At 51.1% G+C, this 26,705-nt stretch overlaps 2 protein-coding genes and 1 long non-coding RNA gene across 4 annotated transcripts in view; all 3 read left to right on the top strand.

Annotated features, from left to right (window-relative positions):
- Window positions 1–6,895, top strand: part of KDM5A (lysine demethylase 5A) — a 46,941-nt gene extending 40,046 nt beyond the window's left edge. For both annotated transcript variants that reach the window (XM_066184234.1, XM_066184233.1), the window contains exons 27-28: window positions 1,877–2,287; window positions 3,806–6,895. In XM_066184234.1, the coding sequence (XP_066040331.1) occupies window positions 1,877–2,287; window positions 3,806–4,018 (624 nt within the window). In that variant the 3' untranslated portion in view covers window positions 4,019–6,895. The remainder of the gene's footprint in view (window positions 1–1,876; window positions 2,288–3,805) is intronic.
- A 1,997-nt stretch (window positions 6,896–8,892) lies between these two features.
- Window positions 8,893–12,722, top strand: LOC136289936 (uncharacterized). The gene is made up of 3 exons (XR_010720900.1): window positions 8,893–9,567; window positions 10,507–10,561; window positions 12,643–12,722. It is a non-coding gene; the product is annotated as an uncharacterized lncRNA (long non-coding RNA).
- A 3,213-nt stretch (window positions 12,723–15,935) lies between these two features.
- Window positions 15,936–26,705, top strand: part of LOC136289935 (sodium- and chloride-dependent GABA transporter 2-like) — a 30,091-nt gene continuing 19,321 nt past the window's right edge. Inside the window, 8 exon segments of the mRNA XM_066184236.1 lie at window positions 15,936–16,054; window positions 16,157–16,192; window positions 16,195–16,221; window positions 17,618–17,839; window positions 22,116–22,250; window positions 23,215–23,355; window positions 23,920–24,004; window positions 26,063–26,195. Coding sequence (XP_066040333.1) covers window positions 15,937–16,054; window positions 16,157–16,192; window positions 16,195–16,221; window positions 17,618–17,839; window positions 22,116–22,250; window positions 23,215–23,355; window positions 23,920–24,004; window positions 26,063–26,195 — 897 coding nt within the window. The 5' untranslated portion in view covers window position 15,936.

Genomic DNA, 26,705 nt, shown 5'->3' with positions numbered 1-26,705 from the left:
TCCATGTGCAAACCTTAGTTTAGAAGATAACAGGTTAAGGGAGGAAACACCCTTCTTGATTTTGCCTGAAAACAGCCAATCTGCCAAACAGTTACAGGAGACATTTAGGAAGATGAGAAGTTACACTTAGCTTATATGACATGACACTTGTATGTTACTGAACTTTGTTACTGGGGAAACACTGTTTTGATAAGGCAGGCCGACAGTAAGGCTCCTCTTCTTCCTCAAAATAACATAGACAAAGCGATTTCGTTATTGATACACTGTGAAGATGTCCTGATTGCTTTGCCCAGCTGCCAGTGGATCAGGCAGGTTTATCTGCTGATGCTGAGGTCTAGTCAAAATCACTCTGCTGCACTGATGCAGCAGGCAAGGGATGTGTGCTGGAAGAGAACGTCAGCTGCTGGGATGAAGAGCTTCAGTGGAACCCGTTTTTTATCATCTGTCAGCTGCAGTTAGGGGTCAGTTTGACCGTATGTAGCTATGGATTTTATGATGGCTTGTTGGGTGACTGAGCTGCACAGGAGGAATATAAGATGATGGTTCTTTCTTGGCTTTTTGGTGGTGTTCAGTAGTAAGTGCAAGACGGAAGGTTGCACGCTGTGAACAGTGAGGTTAGGTGATCGTATTCATGGGTGTCTCACTTGCTGCATGCCATCCGTACACAGTGGGTGAGTTAGTGTTGCCAAACTGCATCAGTTACAAGTGTGGGGCATAAAGCTGCCCCTGCCTCCCAAGGGCTGCTGCTTTACCACCTTTCGCCCCAGCACTACCTAAGCTTAATGTTCTTTTAATGTAACGGGTTTGGCAGGGGGTTGATTGAAGAGCAGTTTGAATCCCAGCAAATAACATTTTATAAATAATATGCCAGGCTGTTATATTAATAGATAAGCAAAGCTATTTTCCAGGGGAGTGGGGTGAGGAGTGTAGAGTGCGTGTGCGCATTACAGCATTTTCTGGTTAACCTTTATGAATACTTGCTTCACCAGAACTGCTCATTTTGAGTTGAATATATTCTATGTCTATTTTCATACAAAATAAGTAGACTTCTGTGATACAATCTTGAGAGGATTTGGTTTGGGGTGGGGGAGCTATATTAAGTAATGTACAGTAAACAGACTCTTTGCTGGCTTAGAGTATGTTCTTAATCTATTAATAATTAAGGTTAAAGTATATAGCCGCATTGACTGAAATCAAGTCTCACTGTTTGCACAAAGGACAACACAAGTGAATCTTTCAGGTGTGGAAGGGACTTGTCACTGTCAGTTGTACCTGCAGGGACAGAGCTGGCCGGTTGTAAGCCCCACTTGTGATCTGAATCTGTTATTTGGGAGCTCTTGATGACGCCAGGGTATTTACACTGTCTGCCAGCTTGGAAGCCGTTCAGATAACGGATGTTGCTTTCTCTTCTTGCTTGAGTTGATGATACATTTTAAGAATTCACCAATTACTCTTCCTTAATCACCAAAACAGCAGTTGCTTTCTCTCAAAAATAATTACAGGCAAGACTGACCTCGGATGAAAAATAAGCAGGAGCATCTAGCAAACAATTAATCTTCTCAACTTCTGTTAAAAAACAATGTGAGAAGGGAGTTGTAATTATTGCTTATTTTGCCCTCTTACCCTTCCCGATAATTTACTTTTTCCACTGGGTATTTTTGGCTGATTCTACTTTGACACAGTTGATAACACTTAGGAAGTTTTTACAGTATGTGAAAATGAAGTACTTTTTTTGTTTAGAATTTGTAACAGTGTGTTGTTGATTAGATTTCTTCATGCCATATCAGGGTAAAGGTAGAGGTAAATATATTTTTCAGACCTCATGTTTGCAGGAAATTTGTATTTGAGTAAAATACGTATCTCTTTTTCTGTGAAGGATGACAGCATGGATGAAAAACCACTGAAAATGAGAGGGAGGGACTCCTCTGAGAGGAAGCGGAAACGAAAACTGGAGAGAGCAGAGCAGTTCTTTGGAGATATGAAGCAAAAATCTAAAGAGCTGAAAAAACTGGAAAAGCCCAAGAAGAAGAAGCTAAAACTCACCATGGATAAGACAAAGGAGCTGAACAAGCTGGCAAAGAAACTGGCTAAGGAGGAGGAGCGGAAGAAGAAGCGAGAGAAGGCAGTTGTGGCAAAGGTAGAACTGGCAAAGGAGAGCACGGAGAAGAAAAGAGAGAAGAAGGTCCTGGATATTCCTTCCAAGTATGACTGGTCAGGAGCAGAAGAGTCGGATGATGAGAATGCTGTGTGTGCTGCTCAGAACTGCCAAAGGCCCTGCAAGGACAAAGTGAGTTTCTCCCCCTTCGTTCTGTCACAGGCAATTCAGTGCTCAGTCAGAACCCCCGTGCCAGGTAATGTTTAAGCTGAGCAGCATGAGAAACCAAAGTGGTGTGGTAAGAAACGAGAGAGGATTGAGCAGGACTTGGGTAGCTGCATGGATTTAGCAGATTAAACTGTAGAACTTCCTTATTCTCTCGGGTACTTCAAAATAGAAGATGGGAAATGAGAATCTGGGTAGAGGTGATCTGTTTGGCTTGGGAAGTTTAACCTCTTCAAGCTGTGTGATTTTTTTGTTGTCTGTGTGCAGCATTCATTGGCTGATTCAGAGGACTAACTCTTTGACTCAGAAATGTTCCTGTCCTTACTGCGTTTCTGAGCAGGAGTGGGATGTGTGATATTTCTAAATGAAGTAGATTTTCTGTGTCTCCTGCATACACTTTGTTAACAGTGATGCTGCAGGCTGAGTGAGCTACGGACCACAGTGGTTCATTTTGCTTGTTGGGGATAAATACTATTTTAGACCTGATTGGATTATTACAAAAGAAACTTGATCTGTCTCTCTCTGTGGTACTGCCTGTCATGATCGTCAGCTTTTAACACAGACTGATGATCAAAAATTTTTTCAAAATGTTTTTTTTCTGTACTTTTGTACTTTCAACAGGTGAATGCCATACTTGTCAAAAAATGGCAGATACAGGAACGTAATGACTGAAGCTGCAGCTGTTGGCGTCCGTTTCTAATCACTTTGGAAAATTGGTTCAGTAGCTGGCTCCAAACTGAAGTAAAATCTGTATGATGGTAGTGTTTCTTCATTTTATACAGGTTGCCACTACTGTTGTTTTTCTGACAGACTTTTATGTTCCTGTGTAAGTGGAAAGCAGGACTACAGCAGCAACAATTTTATAGCTGTACCAGTGGATGCCATTAAAATGGAGAACCTGTGTTCCTTACCCTGCAAATCGGAGTTTCTGCCTCCTGACTCCGATTAGCATGTACTTTTATTCAAGGAATTACAGAAATCAAATCGTTCATTTTTTTCCTTCCTACATTCTAACTCATTTTTTGTCTTTTCCAAATTGTTCTACAGCAAGTTCGGCTCAAAGTTGGTATTGTAGCTTAAATGTTGTGACATTTAGAAAAGCCCTGTTTGATAATGCGGTCGAAGAGGGTGTGCTTGGAGACTCTCACCTATGCTGAAGTAACCATCCCTGAGCATTTAAAATGAGTTTTAGCACACCTGCTTTCATCTGAAGAGAGCTGAGTCATCTTCCTCAGGAGGAATAGTGTTTTTGTATTGTTGCAGTGTAAGGAGGATGCAGGAGGGGCGAGGTTTGTTGGAAGAGTTATTTTTTACTAAACTGAAGTAGCTTGTTTGTACAAGCTGTGTAGGGGCGTTAGTTTTTGCCCCAGAGCTTTTATACTCCTGGTAGCTCAGGTAGGTTTAACGGACGGTATTTTCCTCTCAGGACGCGTGCCGTGTGTCCTGGTCAGTAACGGGCTGTGTTGGTGCTGTGCTCTCCCGCAGGTGGACTGGGTGCAGTGCGACGGCGGCTGCGATGAGTGGTTCCATCAGGTGTGTGTCGGGGTGTCCCCAGAGATGGCCGAGAACGAGGATTATATCTGCATAAACTGTGCCAAGAAGCCCCTGCAGGGGCCCAGCAGCCCTGCCCACGCCCCGCCTCCTCCCTTCCTGCTGAGCTACAAACTGCCAATGGAAGATCTCAAGGAGACGAGTTAGCAACGACTCGGTGCCCAGAACTTGTTGGGGCATGGACCACTGGAACCCTTGAGAAGGAGAGGGTTTGAAGCTGATGTAGCCCTGAGCTTCTCTTGCAAGGATGTACAGACGTGCAGCGGGTTGGCCCGTCCCTCCCAGGCGGCTCCCCTGGGACAGGAGAGCGTCGGGGCGCGGTGACACCAGCTCATCTATGCACACGCCGCCCGGGGGGAGCTCCAGACAGTGTTCCTGGCCTGCGTGCTGCCGTCTGGGAGTGTGCCTGTGGCTCTCTAGGACTGAGCAAACTCGAGCCTGTTAGATTAGACCCTTCAGGGTGTTAGAAGTACGTGTTGGCGGTGGAGCTGGCCTGGAACTGGTGGGCATAGGCTGGAGCTCTTAGACCTACCAGGTTTCCCCGAGGAGGTGACTTTGGAAGTTATCTTTTGCCTCTCCGTGCCAACCCAGTGTGTAGAGCGATGTCTTGGGAGAATGAGATTGCCTCCGTATCCAGGCAGCTAACACTACGCTATAAGGGTGGGAGCAAGTGGATGAATTGCTTTTAATTTCTCTTTTGTAGCTAAAGGGCAGAGAAGCTCATAATCTCAGAAATCAGCAAAGGTTCTGTTTACCAAAAAAGAAACCCAACTCTACCCCACTAGGCAAACTCTTTTCCTCGGTGGGAAACAACCGATCTTCCTGTCCTGAGGAGGGCCAGAAAGCGTTGATAATGTTTAGCTAGACCAGACCTTGGGAAGAGCAGAGTGCTTCCCTTTCCACGGGGATGCTCGCTCCTGTTCTAGGCTTTGCTTCGAGCTCTGCCCTCCTGCACGTTAAGGTCGCGTGGCGCAGGACGGAGCTGGCAAGGAGGTACAGCACCCAGGGCACAGCTTCTGAGAGCTGTACCCAGGGATGGGAAGGAAAGAAGACAGCCCACTTACCTCAGAGGTTACACTGACATGTGCTTCTGTGAAAAGTTTCACTCACAACTCTTTGCAGTATCACCAGGCTACGGGCATGGCCTCCTGTGATACCAGCAGTCAGTCTGCAGGTACTGTTCACAGTGCAAACCCCTCCCTGCTGGCTTTGCTGGATGTGCACCAGTGTACAATCAGCAGCAGTTCTTGTTTGAAGTTGCCCCTGGCTTTGCCAGAGGACCAGAGGGCTTGGGGTCATCCTGGGTGACAGTTGTTTTAGTAAATCCATTTTTAAAGAAGGACTTGTTTTTACTTTTTTCTAAATGTCTCAGACTACTGACTTGTTCTATAAATAGATTATTTTTCTTTGATTTTTTTATACTTACCACTGTTAACCAGCAGCACAGACAGAGGTTCACAAAGCAAAAACCTGCCCGTGGGCTTGGGTTTTTTTACTCCATTCCTTCCTTGTAGTACAAGGAATTAGCAGTTACCTTCCCCATTCTAGCTTGACCAGCTGCCTGTGTTTAAATAGGTAAATACATTTCATGTGCTACCTTTGTGTTTGGGTTTGTTCCTATTAGTGGGGCATCTGGGCCTTAATGACTCCAGTGGATGCTGGCCTTGTGTATGTGAATGTCTGAAGTCAGCCCCTGGGCTGCCTTGTCCCCTCTCCACTCGCTCCCCGTTGTGTTTCCATTCTTCTGCAGTTCTAGGAGTGTTGTAAGTAGTGTCCAGTCTTACTAGGAGCTGGATTGGGATTTAAAGAAATATTGACAAAAACGAAAGTGTGCTGTCTTGACTGTTCTGTGTCCCTTCTCTTGTTCCCTGATATTTGGAAATTTATTTATCTGGCAGAATTATCCATCCAAAAAAAAAAAACCAACTCAGCTCAGGTAGACAGAACTTTATTGTTTTCTTCTACGTGTGCCTGCTACCTGGGAAGAGGAAAATGTGCAAAAGAAAAAGAAATAAAATGGAGGGCAGAAGATCCAGAGTCTTGGGAGCTTTGAGTGCAAATTGGACACAGACTTCTAATTCCTGCTCCTTAAAGACTTAATGTGGTGTTAAAAGCGAAAGCAAGCTGTGGTTAAGCATGTGGCTGAACGGGCACCCTAGCAAATTTAAGAGTATTATTTGTTTACTTATTTATAAAGGAGTCTATGCTTTAGATAGACATACCCTCTTTTTGCCTCCAGTTACTTTCTTTTTTTTTTCTTCTCAATGTACACTTGGTTTTAGTAAACTGATTAAGCAGTTGTTTCTTTTCCTTCAAGCTTTAACTGATGGTACTACATAAATGTTTCCCTATACGGAGTGGATAAACTATCTGTCACAGATGTTTAATCGTTCCAGAAGTAGACTAGTACAAGATTTCTTAAAGAATCCCAGTGTTCTGTATTCTTTCCTGACTCCTAGAATTTGTGACACGACAGGGAAAATACGGTTAGCATGTCCTGTTAGCCGCGAGCATATCCCGGTCACCGTTCCTGCATTCCCTGCCGCGATGAAGCCGTTGTGTGTCATTTCCATCAACTGGAAAAGAGACCTTTGGGTGGACCTGCACTGCATGTTCCTGTTTCTCTGCGCGGAAGGTGTGCTGGAGAGTGTTGGCATGGCGCTAGTTACAGCAGGATGGAAACAAACAGCTCTACAACGCGGCCGTGGTCACTCCGCTCGTAACAGGCACAGAAAGGAGCAAACAGCAGAGAGAAATGTGCAAGTCATATGCAAAAGTCACGTCTTTAGTAGCTGTTTCTCATGTAGCCACCTGGAGAGCCTCTGTTCCGCTGTTGGAAGGAGGTTGCCACGTTTTTTTCTGGTCACAGATGTCTCGTCTGCTTTTGGATAAGGTGTTCATAAACTGAAGACCATTATTAGCTTTACATCGTATTGTTTTAAGCTTGTTTTTTTAAGAGCATAATTCCTATCAAAGGGTTGCTGATAGTATGAACTTATGAATAAATGTTAACTTTTGGAAAAACCTGTAGTTGGTGGTTGAAAAACCCGAAGCTACAGCTGTGGTATTGTCTCCGGATCCTAGGAGTTTGAATTTGTATAAAAGCATATGCAGAGAAGCCAGCCAAGGCCAAGATAAAAATGTTCTTACAGGTCTGCTGCAGCTGTGGGAAAACTCTCTCATGCGTTGGGGACAAAATCTCAGTACACAAAAAATACTAGCTCATGTGTCTAGAAAGGTACACGTCTTAATGCTGTAGTCTACAAAGGCTACGTGCCACTGCTGATGTTATTTCTTTTCATGTGTCCGACACAAAAGGTCAAAGAAATTACCTGAGCTGTTGTGAGGAGCTGAAGACGGCCAGGGCTTGAGTTGTATAGCTTGTACGAACTGTGTGTTTTCAGGTTTTTCTTGCAAAAAACAGGGCCTGGAATTTGGCAGCTTTGCTTGCAGAGAGAGGAATGTCACTGCTGACCTTCAGTACCATTGCCTTTGGGATTTATGCTTTTGACAGATCTGTAGCTGAATGCTTGTGCAGCCTGGACCGTTGGTAACGAAGACTTCAGAGGTAGTTTTGTTGATATTGTGGGAATTACCTGAAGGGCTTGGAACGCAGTGACACAGCATAAGGTAACAGGCAGTTGTCTGTTGTCTCAGGCACACTGGGAAACATGCTTTGATCTTTTCAGTTTTTAGCATCATAGAGTAATTTAGGTTGGGGGGTCATCTGGGTCAACCTCCTGACCAGAGCAGTGCAGACTTTAAAAGTAGGTGAAATTTTTCGGGGCTGTGTCAAATAAAATTCTGAGTATTTCCAGGGAGGAGTATTCAACGACTTCTCCGATTTCCCATTTGGTTTTGTAGCATCTCCAGTGCAAAATTCACCTGCTGTAATGTGCCTGTTGCCAGAGTCTGGCTCCATTTCTCTAATTCTCTGATTTTCTCTAATCATCCATTAGGTAGGTGGAGACTGCAGGTTTCCAAGCTGAACAAACCCAGCTCAGCCTCTCTTGAGCCATGGCATGAGCTGCAGCCTTCTGACAGTCTTGGTGGTCGCTGTTGCAGGTTGGTCAATGTACTGAGGAGCCCGGTAGCACTGGATGTGTTACTCTAGAAACAGCTTAGAAGTGTTGGATGCCTGGGGGAAATAACTTCCTTTAACCTGCTGCTGATCCTTCTGCTGTGCAGCCTCCTGCAGGGCTGGAGGTGTCTCCTTTCCTTTCTTAGCCCCAGGTCCTCTGGTTTATAATGTCTCAGATGCAGAGCTTAAACTCCCCATCAGCACACTGCTTCAGCCAGGTGAGATCCAACTGAATGGGAGTTCCCTCCTCCCGTGCTTTGGGCTCTGCTGCTCCTGTCCTCTGCCAGCCTTGTTTGATGTCATCTGAGTGCGCTCTGTGCCGCTACCCAGGTGGGTAAGACAGAACACCTGAGGTACTGCCCTAGCAGCTGTCCGTCCCCAAGATTTCAAACCGGTGACTGCTGAAGCCTGAGCATAGAAGTCCACCCCATTTTTCACTGCCACTGTAGGTTGTCCATCCACTCCCCAAGTGTGTTTTTGCTCTGAGTCAGGGTAGAGACCCACTGCTCTCCCCTTGCCCTTAGAGTTCATCACACAAGGCAACCAGCTTGGGCCGAGGTTATGGTTGTGACTGTTACCAGTCACATTATCCCTCGTGTGGGCGGGGTGTTGGTTTGAGGAGGATTGGTTCCATCATCTTTCTCCTCTGCATTGAATGGGCAGGATGTGCAGAGGGTTCATCACAGTCTGTCAAGAAAATGGTCTACCTATTTTTCCCTAGAGTTCAGATGTTTTCCTAGGGGTGGAAAAAGTTTCTTAATATCATTCCTGAAATAACTGTTAAAATTGCTGCAAGAACTTGAGTGCTGTAGTCTGCTAAAAGCAAGATTTGAGGCTTGCTGCAGTTAGATGCAAAGGAGAAGCAGGGAACTCCTTCACATCCTCTCCAGCTGTGGTCACTAAGAATGTGTTTGGTCAGCCTGCCTGAACCAAACAGGAACTCTGCTTGGAGCACCGGGCAGCAGGAGGTGCAATAAATCCAGCCCTTATCAGCATTCCAGGCACGCTGGCTTTGGGAGGGTGATAAATGTGTGCAGCAGCTGGAAACTGCACAGCAGGACATGGAGAGCACTGGGCTTGGTGCCATGGGATGGCACAGCACTAGTGAGTGTTAAATTGTCCATACAGGAAATGAAAGTAGCAAGGATTTATTGAAAAATATTTGTAAGGAGCTGTGCTTGGAATGGCTTTGAAACACAAGCTGGGCTGGGCTGGGACAGTAGCAGCAGAGCCCACACAGGTCCATGCCATGCCTTTGGGAAACAGCTCAGGTTTAGTGGGATGTGGGATGAGTACCACACTGTTTACTTCTGTCAGCTAATGATTTAAATTTTCACTTCGTACAGTTGGAAACTCAGGTAATCTAGACGTTGTCAGTGTTGGTAGAGCTGCATCCTATTATTCCCTTTCCTGCTAGTCTCTTAGGCAGGAGGTAGATGCTTCAGCTTTGCCTAGAAACATTCCTGGGGGAGACAGTGGCTGCTGAGGACACGTGGTGGAGAGGTGGAATCACTGGCAGCGCCCTGCCTGATGCTGAGGGACCAGCCCCAGGTGAGAGCGTGCTGCTGCTGCTGCTGCCAGAAGGGGAGGCTCCACTGGAGTGACCCATTACCAGGTTTGTATCCTACTGGAGAGCTTTGAACACAGCCCAGCTTCTCACTTGGGGCCTTACCTTCTACTGTGGCACCGGTTTCCTCTGGCTTCTGCTACAAATAGTCTTGGAATGGTCAGACTCTGGGATTTAGGGCGCACAAAGGGAGTACAGCAAGCTGAACAAAGAAACAATGGAAGAGTGCGTGTTGGAGTCCAGGGCAGCAGCACAGGTGTCTCTGCTCCCTCCTGCACAGCCTTGGCTGCTGGTGACCAGAGGAGCAAAAGAAGGGACAAACTGCTGCTGCTGAGCAGTGGCCGGGGGCTCTCGCTCGCTCCTTGTGCTCAGACGAGGGCTGCCTGCGATGTTTCTGGGAGAGAGCAGCTCCTGGCAGTGCAAGGATTTTTTAAAAATCTGCTGTAATTCTGGTTTTTGGGAGCTGGAAAAACCCAACTCGTGTTTTATTTCTTTTTGACCATTTTTTGAATGCCCAAGTTTTCACTTTGTCAACTTTTGCATAGGAAACTACTTTTTTGAGAAACTTCTGAAGGCCTCTCGCTCTGTCAACTGATTATTGGCTTCACCCCTGAATGGAAACGTTGTGTTCCGAGTAGTTACCAGCCCAGTAGCTGTGAATTAAAAGTCCCAGAATGGAAACATTGTGTTCTGAATAGTTACCAGCCCAGTAGTCCTGAATTAAAAAGTATCTTTTTGCTTTTTTTCTTTACTTTTTAGAGTATTTCAGTTAGTATGAGCAGTTGCTCTGAGATCACTGCCCAAATCTCGCTTGTTTAAAAGCAGATTATGTGTTTTCTGTCAGGTTTCAGTTGAGTGAGTACCTGTCCAACCTCTGAGAAAAGTTTTTCCTTTTTCCTGCCAGAACATCCCGGCTGCAGGCAGACAGGGTGCAGGGACATGCAGATCCCTGCCCTGGCAATGGCTTTAATGTCATCCTTTCTGCAGGCAGGCACCTGAAAAGACTTGTGTCTTCACCTCAAAGGAGTAGGATGTGCAGAGGGTAAGGAAAGACCATTGTGGTCCCAAAATCTTGCTCCCTTTCCACCCCTCAGTTTACCCTGGCCTAAGCAATCTGCTCATCCTGGGCCTCTCACTTCTGGGCCGCTTCAGCACCGCTGCTGGAATTAGGATTCCCTTTGGTATGTGGTTCTTGGTATGAAAATGCCCTCCAGTTGTCTCCTTGGCTGCAACAACAAACCGAAGTGGTGGGTTTTAATTGCTTGATGCAACTATCAACTTTCACATCAGGAGGCCCGTGAGGAGGTTTTGGAAGAGCAGTGACCTCTGCCCTCTCCCTAAGATGTGTGCAGGGTTTATTCCCGCCGTTACTCTGCAAGGGTTTGTTCAGGTTGCTGGTAAAGTGGGAATAGGAAAGAGGCCTGAGAACTGATGATACCTGGTGGAGTTGAGGGAAAAGTAGAAGGAGATGCTAAACAAAATAATTGATGTTTCAGGCTCAGGAGTCTTTGCTTGTTACTCAGCTCCTGCTTATTGTATTTTACTATTTTATAAACACATATATAGGTATCTGTACTTATGTGCTTATAAGGGCATAACCTTGCAGTGCTTTCATTTTGCCCGTAAAGAAATGAGGATGCTTCTGAATTCTGAGCTGAAAAGCCCCTTTTCCTTGCTCTTGTGTGCCAAGGGCCAGAGTGTAATGGGGACGGGGTGCTGAGGAGAAGTCAAAGCAGAGGTAAGGTGCGGATCTGCCTCCTGCACTCCTGTGACTGTGCACGCAGTGCTGCATGTTCCTGCTTTGCTCCGGGGTTTGGTGCTCCCAACAGCCGAGTGCACACCCGAGGAGCCCCTGCTGCCTTCCTCCTGCTCTGGGGGAAACCGCTGGCACTGGGCATAGCCCAGGGAGTGCTGACAGGAATCTGCAGCTCTGCTGCTGCTGGGGGTTCCTGTTGCAACCGAAGCAGGTCTAGGGGCACTGTTCTTTCAGTGTCAGCTGATCTCCTGAGCTCTGCCGCGGTCATGGAGAGGGACGACCCAGCACACTGTCACCTACGTGCTGAGCACTGTGTAAGCACTGCCCCTGCCTGCAGAGGAGTGGGGGAGCAGCAGTGATATCCTCAGGAGCAGGTTTTCCAGCACTCTGAGCGTGCCAGCCCACACTCCAAGCTGTCCCTGAGCTCTGGCTCATGCAGAAATGTCACCTGCTTGTCTCCAGTGAGCAGAGCACAGGGTACGTCACACACAATCCCGGGCACAGACGTGAGGCCTCTGCAGCTCTGCAGGCAGCCGGCAAGGACAGGGCTCTTCCAGCCTCAGGATTCTGCCTCCTCAAGCCATTTCTTGCAAGCAGTTACTCACTAGGGAGGCTGTCTCTGAACGAGGTTGTTTGAAAGGCTGCAGCAGGATCTTCTGTCATGCAGGGACTGCAGGCCCTGATTTTGTGCCTCTGCTACTGTAGTTTCAAAGTGTACATGCTTTTCTGGGACAGAGCTTAGTGGCTCAAGCAGGAATCCATCCTTTGTGCTTGCTTTGGCTTCTTTCTCTGCTGAGCAGTCTCCAGGTCCTGTAATGTGTCAGGCTCTATTTGTCCCCTTCCTGTGCGTATTGGTGACAGTTTTGCTCACTACAGCCGTGGTTGCTTTGAGCTGAACAACATTTTCAGGCTGATCAGGCCAGTAGCAGGGCGGTTATCAGGTGGAGGAAATGCATCGTGTTTGCTCTGGCCTTTGGTTCCCAGATAGTGTAATACACAAATGGTGTTTCTGGGAGGTGGCTCACAGGGTTGCATTGCCTCGGCACACGTGGAGCCAGTTTGTCCTGAGTGACAGAGGAGCAGAGGGGGAGGTGGCACTGGGGGGCACAGTTGCTCTCAGTGCTCAGCAAAGGCCAGATATGGCTGATGGCTTTTCCTGTTGGGAATGCTAAGCAGCAGCAGTTGTGCCCAGGCCACTCTCCTGAGAAGACTTTGGTGGTTTGGGGCGTAATGCATTCTAAAGTAGCTGCTACTTGCACAGCAGTGGGAGATTGTGTCTGTCTCCCTGTGAACATTTCCCTCTCCTCTTTTCCCCTCCTCATTCCTCTGTGTAGGTGCCTTTTGAAACCCTCCTCCTGTCTCTCCAGGTGGCTGGAAGATGGCTCAGTGCTTTGGAGGAGAGAAGTCCAGCACTTGTTCCCTGCTCAGCTGGACATAAATGTGCCACAAGACTGGACTTGGGAGTAGGTTCTGTGGTTCCTCCCAGAGCACGAAGCATCAGCACTCGTGGGGTGGCCTGGAGCCAGTTTTTGTGCACATCTGTCCCAGACAAAGTCGAAGGATCATATTATCTCCAGAGGCTTTTGTTCCACGTCTGCTTTCTTTGGGCTGTAAGCGCTTCCCTGGTAGCACAGCCACGGCTGCTGGTGGAAGACTGGGATCAAGCTGGAGGCAGAAATCTTGGCAAATGTTCTAAGGTAAAGAGAAAGATGGGAACAAAATGCAAGATGAGTCAATAGCCTTTAGGATTTTCCAGCTCTTTTCCTGCCTGAGGCATGAGGCACTGTGACAGTGGCCCCCCTGGTCCAGAGCTCTTGCTCTTCTCCGGAGTGGGTGCTGGGGAGAAGTGTCTAAGCCAGCTGTGGCCCAGCTGCACAGCTGGAACAGCTGCTCAGTGCTTGGAGCCTCCCTGGATCTGCAGCCCTGCTCTGGAGCCTTGCTGCAGCATGGCTGTCCCAGGAGAGGGTGGGTGACAGCCAGGCTGCCTGCCGTGGGGCTGGGAGGAGTGTGTCTGCTCTGGCTGGTGCCTGGTCAGCCCCGTGCCCCGAGGAGGTCACTGGGTAGGCAGCCTCTCATCTCAGTCCCTCTTCGGGGGAGGCCGCCCACACAGTAACCCCCTGGGGCCGTGCCGGGGGTCGGCATGGGAGAGATGCTCGCGGGACAGGTGCCGGCACCTGCGGCACTGGAAGGTGCCCTGCAGCTGCCGGGGGGTTCAGCTTGCACAATTCCAGGTGGCGCCCGCTGCTACAAAAGCTCTTCCCTGGTGTTCTCCTTAGCCACGTAAATATACGTAGATGTATCTATCCAAATGTTTTTAAGTGCTGTTATTTTGGTGGATCTCTGGATGAAGCTGTTTTCCTATTACCGTAGCATGCGTATTACCTAGGTTTGTCCTTTTTAAATATTTTTTTAAAGATTCACATTTTTCCATTTCTCTTATTTGTTTCTTGCGAACCTGTTTGGTAAAGCTTTGTTTCTGACTGTCCCTTTTCTTCCCCTTGCCTTAGATACAGTTACGCTCAAAGTCTTAGACATTGAGATTTCATCCTTTGCATTTTTCCCCTTCAGATTTTTCATTGCCTCCAGTGGGTCGATTAAAATCCCACTCAATTTCTTTGCCTTCTACCATTTCAAAAACATGTATTGAAAGACTACATTATTTTCTGTAGTCTTAACTGGTCCTTTGTGGTATTGTTGGTTCTTTTCTCTTTCTATTTTCTGTGGAAAGATTTAAAAAAAAAAAAATCACTCTTTCAAGTAATATCTCCCAGAACCATATGGACTTTTTCTTAGTTCACTCCAGGATATGTGTGAAGTGGTGTTTTACTTTAAACATGCTTTGCTCAGGATTTTCCAGCTTGCTTTTGCACTTGTAGATTTAATATTTCCCCTTGCTGCTTTTGTTTACACTGAACATTTGTTTTCATTTTCGGCTTATTGTTGTGTTCAGCGCAGTCCTTATCTCACTGGGTGGAAGTCAAACGGTCTGTAATTGACTGCACATTTTCCTATCATAGTCTATTAGTTCCTGCCAATTAGCTTGTCGTCTCGTTGATAAGGTTGTTGCTGTCTGTACGCTGCAGTAACTGTGCTTACCCAGGGATGTTCATGCAGCGGTGCTGGCGAACGCCGTAGTTTGACAATCTATAGAAATAGTTCCTTGATCAATCTCCTCTCTCCTTGCGCCAATCTGTTGCACAAGGCAAGATCCTTGCCTTTACTGTTGTTTTTAATGCCTGCATTCTTACCCTGTTTAACAGCCGCACCATTCGCTGTGAGGTGGTTCCTGCACAAAACGGGATGTTTTCTCTTTCTCCCCATAATGCATGATTTCTCTTCTGAAAGAGGAATTATGGGGAAACCTCCTTCCCTGGTTTTCAGGAATCACTGATTTGGACCACCCTGTTTAATTGCTGCTGAAGAAGAGGAGCTCTGTGTGACTTGCCTGGTTCCTTTCCAAATGATATTCTGTGGCAATGGCCACAGGTGCCGTGTTTAATTAATTATGCACAATGGGAGGAAAAAGTATTTACATTTATTTTAAATCTGAATTTTTCATCACATGACATTAGTTGCTGCACTATGAGATGTAGTCAATAACATAACCATCTTTGTCTTCCTTTTTCCTGGACCTTTGTTGTCAGCCTCTCTTCAACCAAGCATCTGTTCCTGGAACGAGGAGTTGTTGCATGTTTGGTCACTCCTCGGCTGAATTAATTCCTTACCTCTGCCTGCCTCTCTTCCATTTCCCCGTTTCTCCTGCGGGAAGTCTGGTGCTGTGTGGATTTACCACAGATTCGTGTGGTCACGCCACGGTGTTTGCTGGTTCTTTCCTCTTGTTCTCCTTCTGCCTTCTCAGACTGTCTAGACACGTTTTGCAGCTGCTTTACCCACCTCACACCGATCCCAAAAGGGTTATTTTTTCCCGTTCTCTCTTGCCTCAGATATTTATCAACAGATGCAATGAAAATATTTGACAACCTTGTCTCATGTATATCCTTGGACCATCACAGCTGTAGCATATCCACCACGAATAATATCCTGTTCTGTTTTTCTCTTTTATGGCCTCTAAGCACGGAGCTAATGCCCTCATCACCTGCTGTAATCCCAAAACCTCCTTCTGGAGCAAGAGCAGCTCGTTTTGCAGCCCAGTGCTGGCTGTGCGTAACTGGGGCTGCTTGTCTCCTTGCTGTAAAACTTTTCATCTACTGCTTGCTTATCTGTTCCCATTGCAGCTTCCCGAGTGGAGCGCTGGGATGGGGCAGTGCTGCTTCTGGGAAAGACCAGTGGCAAAGGTCCCTGTGTGTGAGGGAAGAGAGTTTGCAACCTGCCAGATTCCCGAATGGGGCTGTTTCGGGCCCTTAGTAAGAAGCAGCAGAGCGCTCAGCTGAGTTCATTTCCAGCTTTGCTGCCTGCCGCTGCTCCTGGCCACATCACAGTCCTGGACATTGCGGGTCAGGCTGCCATGCGGCGCCTTGCCCTGTGCCCGTGGCCTCCCCGCTAAGGAGCAGCCCTGGGAGGGAGTTGGCTGGAAATTCAGATTTTGTCTCTTACCTCTTCCCGGCAGGTCTGGGCGCTTCAGCTGGCTCGGGCAGCGCTGCGGAGGCACCTGTGGGCGCTGGTGTCCCCTTTCTCCAGGGCCAGCGCCGGGCAGGGAGGCGATGGAGAGCGGGAGGCAGGCGGTGCCGGCCGGGACAGAGCCCGGCGGAGGCAGCGAGAGCCCTTCTCCCCGGCGGGGGGGAACGAGCCCCTTTGCACTGGCCATGAAATCAGTCATGTGTAGGTTTTTGTCCAGCCCTGGGGGGTGGGGGAAGGAATGTGGGTTGGGCGAAGTCTAGGATTACACCACCGCTGAATTTTTTCTTTCCACACTTTAAATAGCCGGCACCTTTCGGTCCTGCCTTCGCCTCTCCCGTCGCCCGCGCCCCGACAGCGCCGTCCGCAAGGTAATGCCTCTGCCCCCGTTCGCTCCTGCCCTGCTCCCCCTGTGCCCCTCGCCCTCCCGGGCTGCCGTGGGCGAGAGGTCACCGAGCATTTTCTGCCTGTTTAATAATTTTCCAGCGTGGAGGGGTCCTCCCAGCCCTTCCTTTCGGCTGCTGTCAAACGCTTGCCGGTGTTTCTTACTCCTCTTCGTGTCCCCATGAAGTGTTTCGTAGGGGGACCGTTCAGGGGGAGGGGAGAGGTAGCAAGTGCCATTTGCCCTTTTTTCGTTCTCCCCGGACAGGGGAGGGTGTCATTCGCTGCCAGTGCCTTTCCCTGCTCTCCCGGCGAGGAAGTTGAGGGCAGGATGAATGTCGGCGCAAGGCTGGGGCCGGGGGAGCGGCTCCGCGGGGCACGGAGCGGGCTCGAGGGCTGGCACTGCGTGGGGGAAGCTGCCCTCCTTGGCACGGGGTCCTCCGCAGTCCCAGCCTTGACGCAGGGAATTGCTAAGGACCGCTATCCTCGCCCTTTCTGCTGTGGAACTTTGCAGCCAGCGGGGCATCCTGCCTGGAAGGAACAGGCTCAACGCTCCCTGATCCTTCCAGACGGTGGCCACCACCTCTTGGAGGTACTCGGGGGAAGGTGAGGCAGGGAAGTGGTGCCCACCTGCTCTCTGCCCATCTTCTCTTGGCACTGATGTATTTAGAGATGGTGCCATAGGATCTGAGAGCAGTGCTGTGGGGAGCTTTGCAGGAAATGGGCAGACCTCAAGAAAAGCAAGATTCTAGATGCCAATGGCTTCTGCATGCTTTTTCCTGCTAGCACCATTGTGAAAATCACCTTTTCACGCAGCCTTGAAGATTGTCAGCAGCAGTTGCTGCCACTGAAAGGATAAACTTGTTTTCCTGTTGTTTCAGTTTGTTCTCTTCCTGTATCTAGAACTTCTGCGTGCTTTGTGCATCCATCGCACGGTCTGTAAAACCAGGCCTTGGTAGGCAGCAGCAGAAGAGAAGAGAAACCCTTATAAAATACCTTGTCAAGTATTTGATCCTGCTGTCCTCCCCCTCCAGCCCTAAGCCTGTTCCCCACAGCTGACACAGTGGGAGCTCCAGGCTGAGCTGCTGGGTCTTGTGTGTAACACTGGGCTTAGAGGATGGGCTTCCAGAGACAGGAGTGTTTTGAGAGGAGCCAATTTAAAATAATCAAACTAATAGTGGCTTTCAAGGACTGGTTTTGGATTCAGCAGTGAAAATGCATGTGTACTCTGAGAACCAGCAGGAGTTGGTATGGGGAGAAGGAGAAGAACAGTTTGAGGTGTGTGTGTGTGTGCACGTTCTTGCCTCTCTCTTGCCTCCCATGGTCCAAATTTCCGCCTCTTTGCATAGCTTGTGCTGACTGTAATGAAGGAAACTCTTTTTGAAGGTGGGATGGATTACAGAGTCCCCGGGGCTGTCAGCAATGGTGAAATGGTGCCCACACAGCCCGGCATGGAAAAGGAGAAGGAGGAAGAAGAGGAGGAGGACCAGACACTGGAGCGTGGTCAGTGGAACAACAAGCTGGAGTACGTGCTGTCTGTGGCTGGGGAGATCATTGGCCTGGGGAACGTCTGGCGCTTCCCCTACCTCTGCTACAAGAACGGCGGAGGTAAGTGCAGCCAGGGCCACCCGGGCCCAGCACCACCCCTCCACCCCTGCCAGCTCCTCAGCTGCGCCCAAATCACGAGGCCCAAGGGAAGATGCCGACCTGCTGAAATGGTCCTGCCCAACCGGGGCCTTGTTTTGGACCAAATGGGACATGGATGACGGTGGCCATATCCCAGGGTTTCTGATGGCTGTAGCTGCGTTCCCCTGAGATGAGCAGACGTCCCCTCCTGGTGACATGGGTGGTTGTATGCCGAGGGAAGGCTGGAAGAGCAGGGAGACACCTGAGCTTTCTGAGCCGTGTGTCTCAGTTCGGGCACGCTGTGCGGATCGGGTGGTGGGTCCTGGTGGGAGAGCAGGGCGTGCTGTGAGAGGCCACGGGGCCCCAGTGTCTCTGGAGGCTCTGTGAGTGGGAAAGTTCCCCGGGAATTCCCAGGGGTTCTTGAGCACAGGTCCTGCTCCCGTGTGTGTCCAGGGAGGGCTGTGCTCTGGGTGCTGGAGGCAGGGCCAGGGCAGCGTGAAGGGTTTCTCCTGCCCCCTTGGGATCTACTGGAGCTGCAAGGCGGGGGAGAGGGGACCCCTGCCTCTGATCCCCACAGCAGGGCTCTGAGAGGGCAGGTGCACGTGGCCGATGCAGAGCCAGGGAAGCAGAGCTGCCCAGGCTGTGCTCAGCCGTGCCCCTCAGGCCAGGCTGCGCTGTGCCTTGGCAGCAGACCTGGGCTTGCTGTGCAGCTGGAGGCTTCCACTGTTTGTGGCTGCCTTTGAAAGGACAAAACTTTCAAAAATGAAGACACGAAGTTTTTCTCAACTTTGGCTCAGAGCCGTGTAGAGAGAGGGAGCTGCCCTCCCTGTCTGGCGGTTCACTGTTAAGTGGGCCCTGCAGAAGGACGGGCAGGCGAGAGGGGAAGCAGCGCTTGGCTGGGAGCTGGCAGGGAGTGAGCGCCGAGGAGCCGGGGCTGAAATCCCCCGGCTTGAGCCTGGGGTAGTCTCATGGGCCTCACTAAACTGCTTTCATCCCAGTGGCATAAGAGAGGATTAAACACTCTTTAGCTACTTTCACGCCGTGCTTTGTTCAGTGCTTGTTTCTTTTCGCCAGGTGGTCAGGCAGCCTCTTTCCCTGTTGAAAAAGGAGAAATTTTGCCCGTGTTCTTTTTCTGTGGGAAATGCTTCTTGGCTGCTTGTTGAGCTGTGTCTGGTCCCACTGCTGCAGGTTTCCTTGGGTACTGTTCCACCGATGGAATCCTGTCCGGGCAGCCCTTGCCCTGGGTGCCAGGGGAGAGCTCGGGGGGTGCTCTGGGGAGAGGGGAGCTGCTGCATGAGCAGCAGAGGCAAGACACAAAGGGATTTCTCAGCCCTTTTTTCCCTGGAGAAATGGGCGTGAGGCGAAGTCCCGTGAAGCAGTAGAGGCTGTGAGGAATTCGAAGTCCCAGGCAGATTTTTCATCTCCTGCCCCCTTTCCATAAGGTTAGAGCAAGGACGGGGCACGAGGCTCTTGTGTGGCGAGGAAAGCGGTTTCTGTAAGATTTCTCCTGGGGCAGAGCAGTGTGATGAGGTGGTGCAGGACACAAGGCTCCCGTGGAACCCGGTGCCCTGCAGGCAGCACTGGCTCAAAACCCTTGGACAGCCTCAAGCTGAATTTTAAAAGTTGCCAGAGGTTTTGCCTTATGCTCCTTTAGGAATGCTGGTCCAGGCGCTTGCTTCTCCCATTCTTCCGTAAAGGTGCAGGGCCTTTATTTAATTTCCAGCCCACAGCCATTAACTCTTGTGCCAGCACTCCCATCAGTCTGAGGAAGCTCTGCCCTGCTGGATAACTCCCTCTCCCTTCTGAGCTGTGTGCAGGCAGTGGTGATAGCTGCTCTCAGCTCTTGCTTTGCCTGCCTACATGTGAGCCTCTTCAAGAAAATGGTGTCTGCCAAATCTGAGTTGTGCAAAGAGCCAGTCACTCTTCCTTTCATTAGGGATATTTTCACATTACAGAGGAGGAGTAGTCCCTTGCACGTTTAATGCTCAGTGATGATGATACCAAAGCCCTACACAGTAGTGAAAAACAACAAAGAAAAGCAAAAGAAGTTCTTTTTGCTCTTGCTTGCTCTTGCTTTCCCCTGCAGTGGCAGGGTCAGGCCCTGCCTGGGCAGGCTGGCCCCGCTGATTGGGAAATACCAGGGAAGCCTGTCTGGTGGTGTGGCTGCCAGTGCTGCACGCCCTCCCCAGCTCCCCACACCTGCCAGGCCCCAGGCCCCTCTGCTGAAAATGAGACGGGGAGGGCACTGGGGCTGCTTAGGGAGTCATTTCTCCCTCTGTCCCCTCTTCTGCCAGTCCACAGGGGCCTTTTAAAGAACGCAGACACCAAAGGAAAGAACGGTCTTCTTTGACCGTGTCTACGAAGGCAACACAAAAATAAAATGAGACATTCAGTGAAACTACGTGCTTGGCTTTAGCAGCGAGCAAAAGGAAGCAAGGTAATGCACCTAATCATTGCGAGATGAGAGAAGGGATAGGGGTTGAGGAGGATCCATCACCAACTGCCTGAACAGCCCACCCTGCAGTGCCTGGGGAGCCCCATCCCAGTGCCAGGACCTGGAGAACCCTTCCTGGTGACTGGGGAGATCCCACACTCTGCATCCGCCCGTAGCTGCGGTCTCCAGACTCGCCCCAAAAGTGGGTCCAGCTTTTATAGGCCCAAATCTGCAAGTCAGAGTGACTTGATGATCCTTTTAGCACAGAAACCCCTGGATCTGATGGCACATGGCTCGACCAGCCAGGGCCAGGCCTTGGCCAGCGCCCAGGCCTCGGCTGGGAGGGTTTTCCCCTAAAACACCCAACAAACAAGACCGCAGGCTGAAAAGAAGGGAAAACTGGGCTGGAAAGCTTGACTTGCTGCCTCAGAGACCTCTCCTGGAGTTTAGTTAAACACAAACTTTTGTATGACCACAACCTTTCTTGGAAACAGGCTTGACTTTGATGGGGATGTGATTTTTGCAAGTGGGGAGTTGAGGGGAAGGTGTTGGCACCACCACTTCCCCTGCCATTTGCCTTCCCCAGTTTGTTTACTGCTCGAGGGGCAGCATGCGGGCAGCTGCGCCTTGTTCCTGCAGGCCTGCCAGGTATCACGGAACCGCTGAGATTAGAGAAGGCCTCTAGGGTCAGTGGGTCAGAGCAGTAAGCCAGCACCCCTGTCAGCTCCTGTTCGTCCACAGGCAGCTGCCCAGCTGTCTGCCCTGTCCACTTGGCTCATGCTGTTTTGGTTTTTTTTGTTTTCTGTGGCTCTGTACCTGTCTGAGATGAGCACAGGGTGGGAATCCCAGCCAGTCCCCAAAGTGCCCCTTCCCTTTCCCAGCCTCTGCCTGCTAACTAAGCTTCTTAATGGAACCTGCTGGGTTTTGAGTTCTCTGGCGCACCAGGGGTGTTATTTCCCATACATCCCCACCGAGCTGAGCCCAAAGCCAGTTAGCATCTCACGGGCAGGGCCAAGGCCTGTGCAGGGGAACCACAATTCCTGCCTGGCTGGGTTGCCACCTCCGGCCCTGCATGCCCTCTGAGCCCACCAGAGGCAAGGTGCTGCTCTCTGCTTGAGTCTGCCTCTCTCCTGGCCCGTGTCCCTGCCTTTCAGCAGGCCTTGAGCAGCTCCAGTGGCACGTGACGTGCGTGGACCGTCTTGTGGGGGCTGTCTCCTGTGCTCTGAGGGGTAAAGGCCGTTACTGCGATGAACGTTAGCCTGGGGTAATCAAAAGCCTGAAGCATTTAATCTCTCCCTGCCTGTTCCGTGGCAGGGCTGGAGCAGGAGGGCAGCCCTGGCTGCTGCTCTGGGCACATGCTTTCCTGCACCACTCGCTCTCCCTTTGCATGTCTGCTGCTTTTTGCCAAGCAAATGGCTGAGCAGCCCTGACTGGGCAAAAGTGTCGGCCTCCATGTGCTCCTCAGGGCCTTGCTGTTGGCATCCGTGGGCCTGTCAGCTTGTTCAGCCGCAGTAGTCAAGGTGAAAGGAGCCACCAACCTGATTAGAAGTTGTCGTGTCTTTACAGCAGAGTGTTCTTCTGCATTTCCATGCAGCTAGTCACAACTTTCTTCCCCATTCTTTGTACATACTGAACTGTTCATGGAATCACATCACTCCAGAAGATGAAATGTGAGGAAAACTTTTTTTCCTGGCATCCTGTGATCTTCCAGTCTCCCCAGCCGCCGCCCCTCCGAGGCTGTCCCGCTCAGGAGGAGCCTGGTGACAGCCTGACCTCTGTCCCCTCATGGAGCTTATTCTTCTGTCTGCCTCTTGAATCTGCCAGGTGCCTTCTTCATCCCCTACCTCATCTTCCTCTTCACCTGTGGGATCCCAGTGTTCTTCCTGGAGACGGCGCTGGGCCAGTACACGAGCCAGGGAGGGGTGACGGCCTGGAGGAAGATCTGTCCCCTCTTTGAAGGTGAGTGGAGGGAGCTGGGAGGGCTTGCTGAGGTGGGGAGACCCTGGCACGCCGCGGGGACGAGCAGGGAGGTGTCTGCCCACAGCCTGGGTCGTTTTGCACCTCCACACATCCCCTGCCCACCTGCCTGCGAGGGCCACTGGCTGCCCCCTTCCCAAAATCCCGCTGGAAAGATGGATCACCTTCTTCACCAAACAGTTCTCACTGTTACATGGCATCCCAGTTTCCTTCTTCATGGCCACAGCTTTGGCCTGGAGCTTTGTGCCCAGCCAGGGTTGTTCTCTGAGAGGTAAACGGGGAAAATGCTGCTGGTGGTTACGAGGAACCTAAAGCATGCTGCTGGGGTTTTTTGAGGTGATGCTCTGTCATCTCTGTGAGTTTACAGGTGGGGTAGAACCTTACTGGTGAAGGTGTTGGCTCTCTTCATGAATCGATAGTAGTCAGATCCTCTGTTTCTAGCAGTTTCATCACAGTTATCCAGCCCCAAGCCAGTTTCCCTGATTTCTCTGAAAGTCACAGTTGCCTCCTCCTCACGTGCCAAAACCTTAAATGCTTCTCCAACACCTCCCAGAGAAGGTGTGCAGTGCCAACAAGAGAGCTTCCCAAATAAAAGGGCAAGTGAAAAATATTGAAAAGTGAATTTTGTTAGGAGAGGTAGGACATTGTATGCTTCTGCCCCTTTGGGTGGTGTTCCAACCATAACCTGCCCAGCCCTGCCCGGTGTCCCTCCCAGTGCCACCCTTCCAGCAGGGAGGGCTGTGCCAGGGGGGCAGGACGAGGGCCGGGGGCCCTGACTGGAAGCCCGCTGATGGGGCGCGGTGGCCTTTGGGGAGGGGACGGTGGCCCTGGTGGCCGGCGCACTGGCGCGGATGCGGCAGAGCAGCAGGCGCAGACCCTGGGGGAGCAGCTCCTGTCCCTGTCCCTGGCCTGAGGGTCACCTGCCTCTGGGGCTCGCTTTCTGCAGGGATTGGCTACGCCTCACAGGTCATCGTCGTACTGCTCAACTTCTACTACATCATTGTCCTGGCCTGGGCCTTGTTTTATCTCTTCAGTTCCTTCACCATTGACCTCCCCTGGGGCAGCTGTGACCACGAGTGGAACACAGGTGGGTGTGGAGCCCTCTCCCTGTCCTCCAGCAGATCGCGGCTGAGGGAAACGCGCTGCCGCCCAGGGCCAAGCCTCAGGGGAGTGTCTTGCTCCTGTGTGGGTGGGACAGGGGTCTGGGTCACTGCGGTGCTGTTGGCACCTTCGTGGGAGAGGCTTGGCTGATCCCGGTCTTTGCTAGAGAGCAGCGGTGCGGTGCAGTGGTGACCTCCCTGGTCACTCCTGCTCTGCGCTCCCCGGAAAACAGGTGCCCTCCTTCGTGGCATCTTTAGTCCTGTTCTGTGTGTTAGCCACAGACCCAGTGCTGATCAGGACCATCCCCGCTGGGAGGAAAAATTAAATGGTACCGTCCTAAGTGTCCTAGATTTCTTGCCAGCCTTTCCATGGAAGGGGTTTTTTTTTTTTTTTTTGCTTTTTGTGCTGCCTTGGGACTATACAAAGCTTGTCCCAGAGTCAATGTCAGTGAGTCTCCGCACTGTGGAGGGGCAGGGAGGGATTTTTCAGGTCCTGTTGTACTCCAGGCACTGCTGCTTACAGCTCTCCTGTCCCTGGGCCTTTCCCACAGCCAACTGCCTGGAGCTCCAGAAGGCGAACTCCACGCTCAACGTGACCAGCGAAAACGCCACGTCCCCGGTCATCGAGTTCTGGGAGTAAGTGAAGGACAGCCCTTCCCTCTCAGACACAGTTTCCCTGGCAAGGGATGCACTGCAGTGGCACGTGCTCTCAGCCCACCCTTGCCAGGAGAGGACATGAGGCGGGAAGCTGGGCAGGCCAGAGGAGGCTCTCGGGGCAGCCCTGTCCGCCAGGGTTAACTTCACCGCGCCCCTGGTGTTGCTCTGGAGCTGTGCTGACGTGCCTCAGAGCCACCCGAGTTTGTCCTTCTGTGATGCTTTGTCCCTGTCCCTCTGGACCTTTGGGCCTTTTGGGTCTCCCCAGCCTCCTTCCTTTGAGTCCACGCTGCTGTGCGACACCAGCCTGTTCCCAGGAGGCTCTGGCATGGTGGGTGGTGGCGTCTGTACGTGCACTGGCCTCATCTCACAAATAGAAGAAGTGACGTCTTCACTGTAGGGCAGCAAATATTCAACTTATGCTGAGGAGAGAAACTCACCAAAATTGAAACCAAGCACTAAGGTGGGATAACTTCCCACTGAAATTCGGTCCCTCGTGCTCGTTGTTCTCTCCCGTTGCGTTAGTTACCCTGAGGTACGGAGTAGCTCTGTGTCTGTCACGGAGGCGAGGGTCTGTTGGCTCAGGATCTCTGATGATCCTCAGCAGGCCGAGCCAAGCGCTGAGCCCGGGCTGAATGCCTGCAGGGAGCCCCCCTGCTGCCACCGTGCATTTCCCTTGTGTGCTTGGAGGGATGGCGGGCTCTGTCCTCCCCTACCCTTGGGGATGGATGGAGCACACGTGCAGCACCCCCAGGGCTTCCTTGGCTCAGCACAGGGACACTGCTTTGAAACTTCAGAGCTCTTAAATTTTCTGTCTCCTGTGCTCTCCCTCTGCCTGTTGCTCACAAGTGATCAGATGTAGTCTTAGGCTGCTTTTCCTGTGGCTGGACACTGGAAAAGTTGTTGTTTCTGTCACTGCTGTGACCACCCCCGGGCAATAAGCAGCCTGGGGTTGGAAATTTCCACTGTCTGTTGCTTCTGATGCAGCGTCTGTTCCTGCCCACCCTGGGCAGGGAGTTAGGAGGCCAGCATTTCCTTGAGGAGCTCTGACCTGCCATTGGGGTGACGGCACACTCCACAGGTCTCTTCTGGCTGCAGGGCAGCACCCAGTTAGTTCCAGTCCAGTGGCACCCTTTGCACTGGGTAGAGTCCACATCCTTAGAAGCAGGCAAAGAGCAACACGACAAAGCGTATCGGAGGGAGCAGTGGGGTTTTTCCAACCCTTCTCTCATCCCCTCAGTCCCTGCAAGGCTGTGGGGCAAGGAGGGCAGCGGTGAGCCTTAGACAGAGGTTCTCCAGCAGCACCTTTATTTTGGGATAATCGCTGTCTTTTGCAACAGGCTGGGCTCCAGTGTTGTTCAAGTCCCTCTCTGCCTGTCTCAGGCTTGGGTTTCTGGGGCTGCAGCCTGGGGTTCCACACTCAGGTTCAGCTGTGTGGTGTAGGAGACGGAGGAGGACGAGTCCTTACTTTTGTGAGTGCTAAGAAGATTTGACATACGCGTGACATGGAAAGGCTATTATGTGACCTCATTTGTATCACAGAGCTCAGGATTTTATCTCCACACTGGCTGCAAGAGGATGCTCTAGGTGGCCTCTTCTGACTGTGCAGTGGGGATTATGGTGGTCTTGGTTGGGTCTTAGTCACAGAACGGGATGCTGTGCTGCTTTGTGTCCTGAGGTCAGTGACGTGGCTGCCTCAGCAGAGACAAGTGTGCTATGGAGAAGGGGTTGGACAGCATTGCTTCTTGATGGATTCTGCATGGTAAGAGCAGTGTGTCCCTCACTTTGAGGAGTGCAGCATGCCAGAGATGCAGGTGAACTCTGTGTGTCCATGTGTGACCTGCCAGGCTGGCAGTATTTTCCAGAGAAGCGCACTGCTTAATTCCTCCAGGCTCTCAGCTCAGCCCTGACCCTGGTGACTAAGGCAGCTCTTCTCCCCAGCGCCATCAGGCACTGAGGAGGAGAGAACCGGCGTGCTGCTGGGAGCGTTGGTGGCCAGCACCAGTGACCCTTGCGCGTTCCTTTGCTTCCCCCACGCAGGAGGCGAGTGCTGAAGATTTCTGACGGCATCCAGCACCTGGGTGGTCTCCGCTGGGAGCTGGCTCTGTGTCTCCTGCTGGCCTGGATCATCTGCTACTTCTGCATCTGGAAAGGCGTCAAGTCCACGGGCAAGGTGAGTCCTCGGTTCAGGGCAGGCCTCTTCCTTTGGTCCCAGCACTGGTTCCACTCACCTTTTACAGGCTCAGAGAGGTCCTTGAGGTGCCCTGGGAGCCGCTCTGCATAAGCTGGCGGGGGCCCGCGGGGCTCAGTGTGCAGCAGGAGTGTGAGCCAGGCTCTGTGGTTTTGGGCAGGAAGTTTGGGAGCACCGAGGCATCTCAGAGCACTAGCTTCCAAGCTGCATGTCCCCATCTAGTCCCTCTCCATCCACGGGCCCTGGACACCCTGCAGTCTTCCTCGGTATGGGGTGATTGCATGTTCCCTTCCGTCCCAGCACCGCGTGTTTTTGCCTCTGCTGGCAAGTGCAGCTGGAAAATCTTCAAATTCATTAGATAGAAACAAAGGTAACCGTGATGGCCACAGAGCCCTCTCTGCCTCAGCACCATAGGCGTTGTCTTTTTATGCTCTTTGTTTGTCCCAGCTCTTCCTACAGTTGCTTGTTATCTCCAGCAAGAAGGGTCTCCTG

The sequence above is a fragment of the Chamaea fasciata genome, unplaced genomic scaffold (assembly GCF_029207755.1).
Source record: "Chamaea fasciata isolate MVZ Bird 193981 ecotype frontalis unplaced genomic scaffold, bChaFas1.0.hap1 SCAF_5, whole genome shotgun sequence".
Classification (NCBI taxonomy): Eukaryota; Metazoa; Chordata; class Aves; order Passeriformes; family Sylviidae; genus Chamaea; species Chamaea fasciata.
This window is presented reverse-complemented; position numbering and strand designations above follow the sequence as displayed.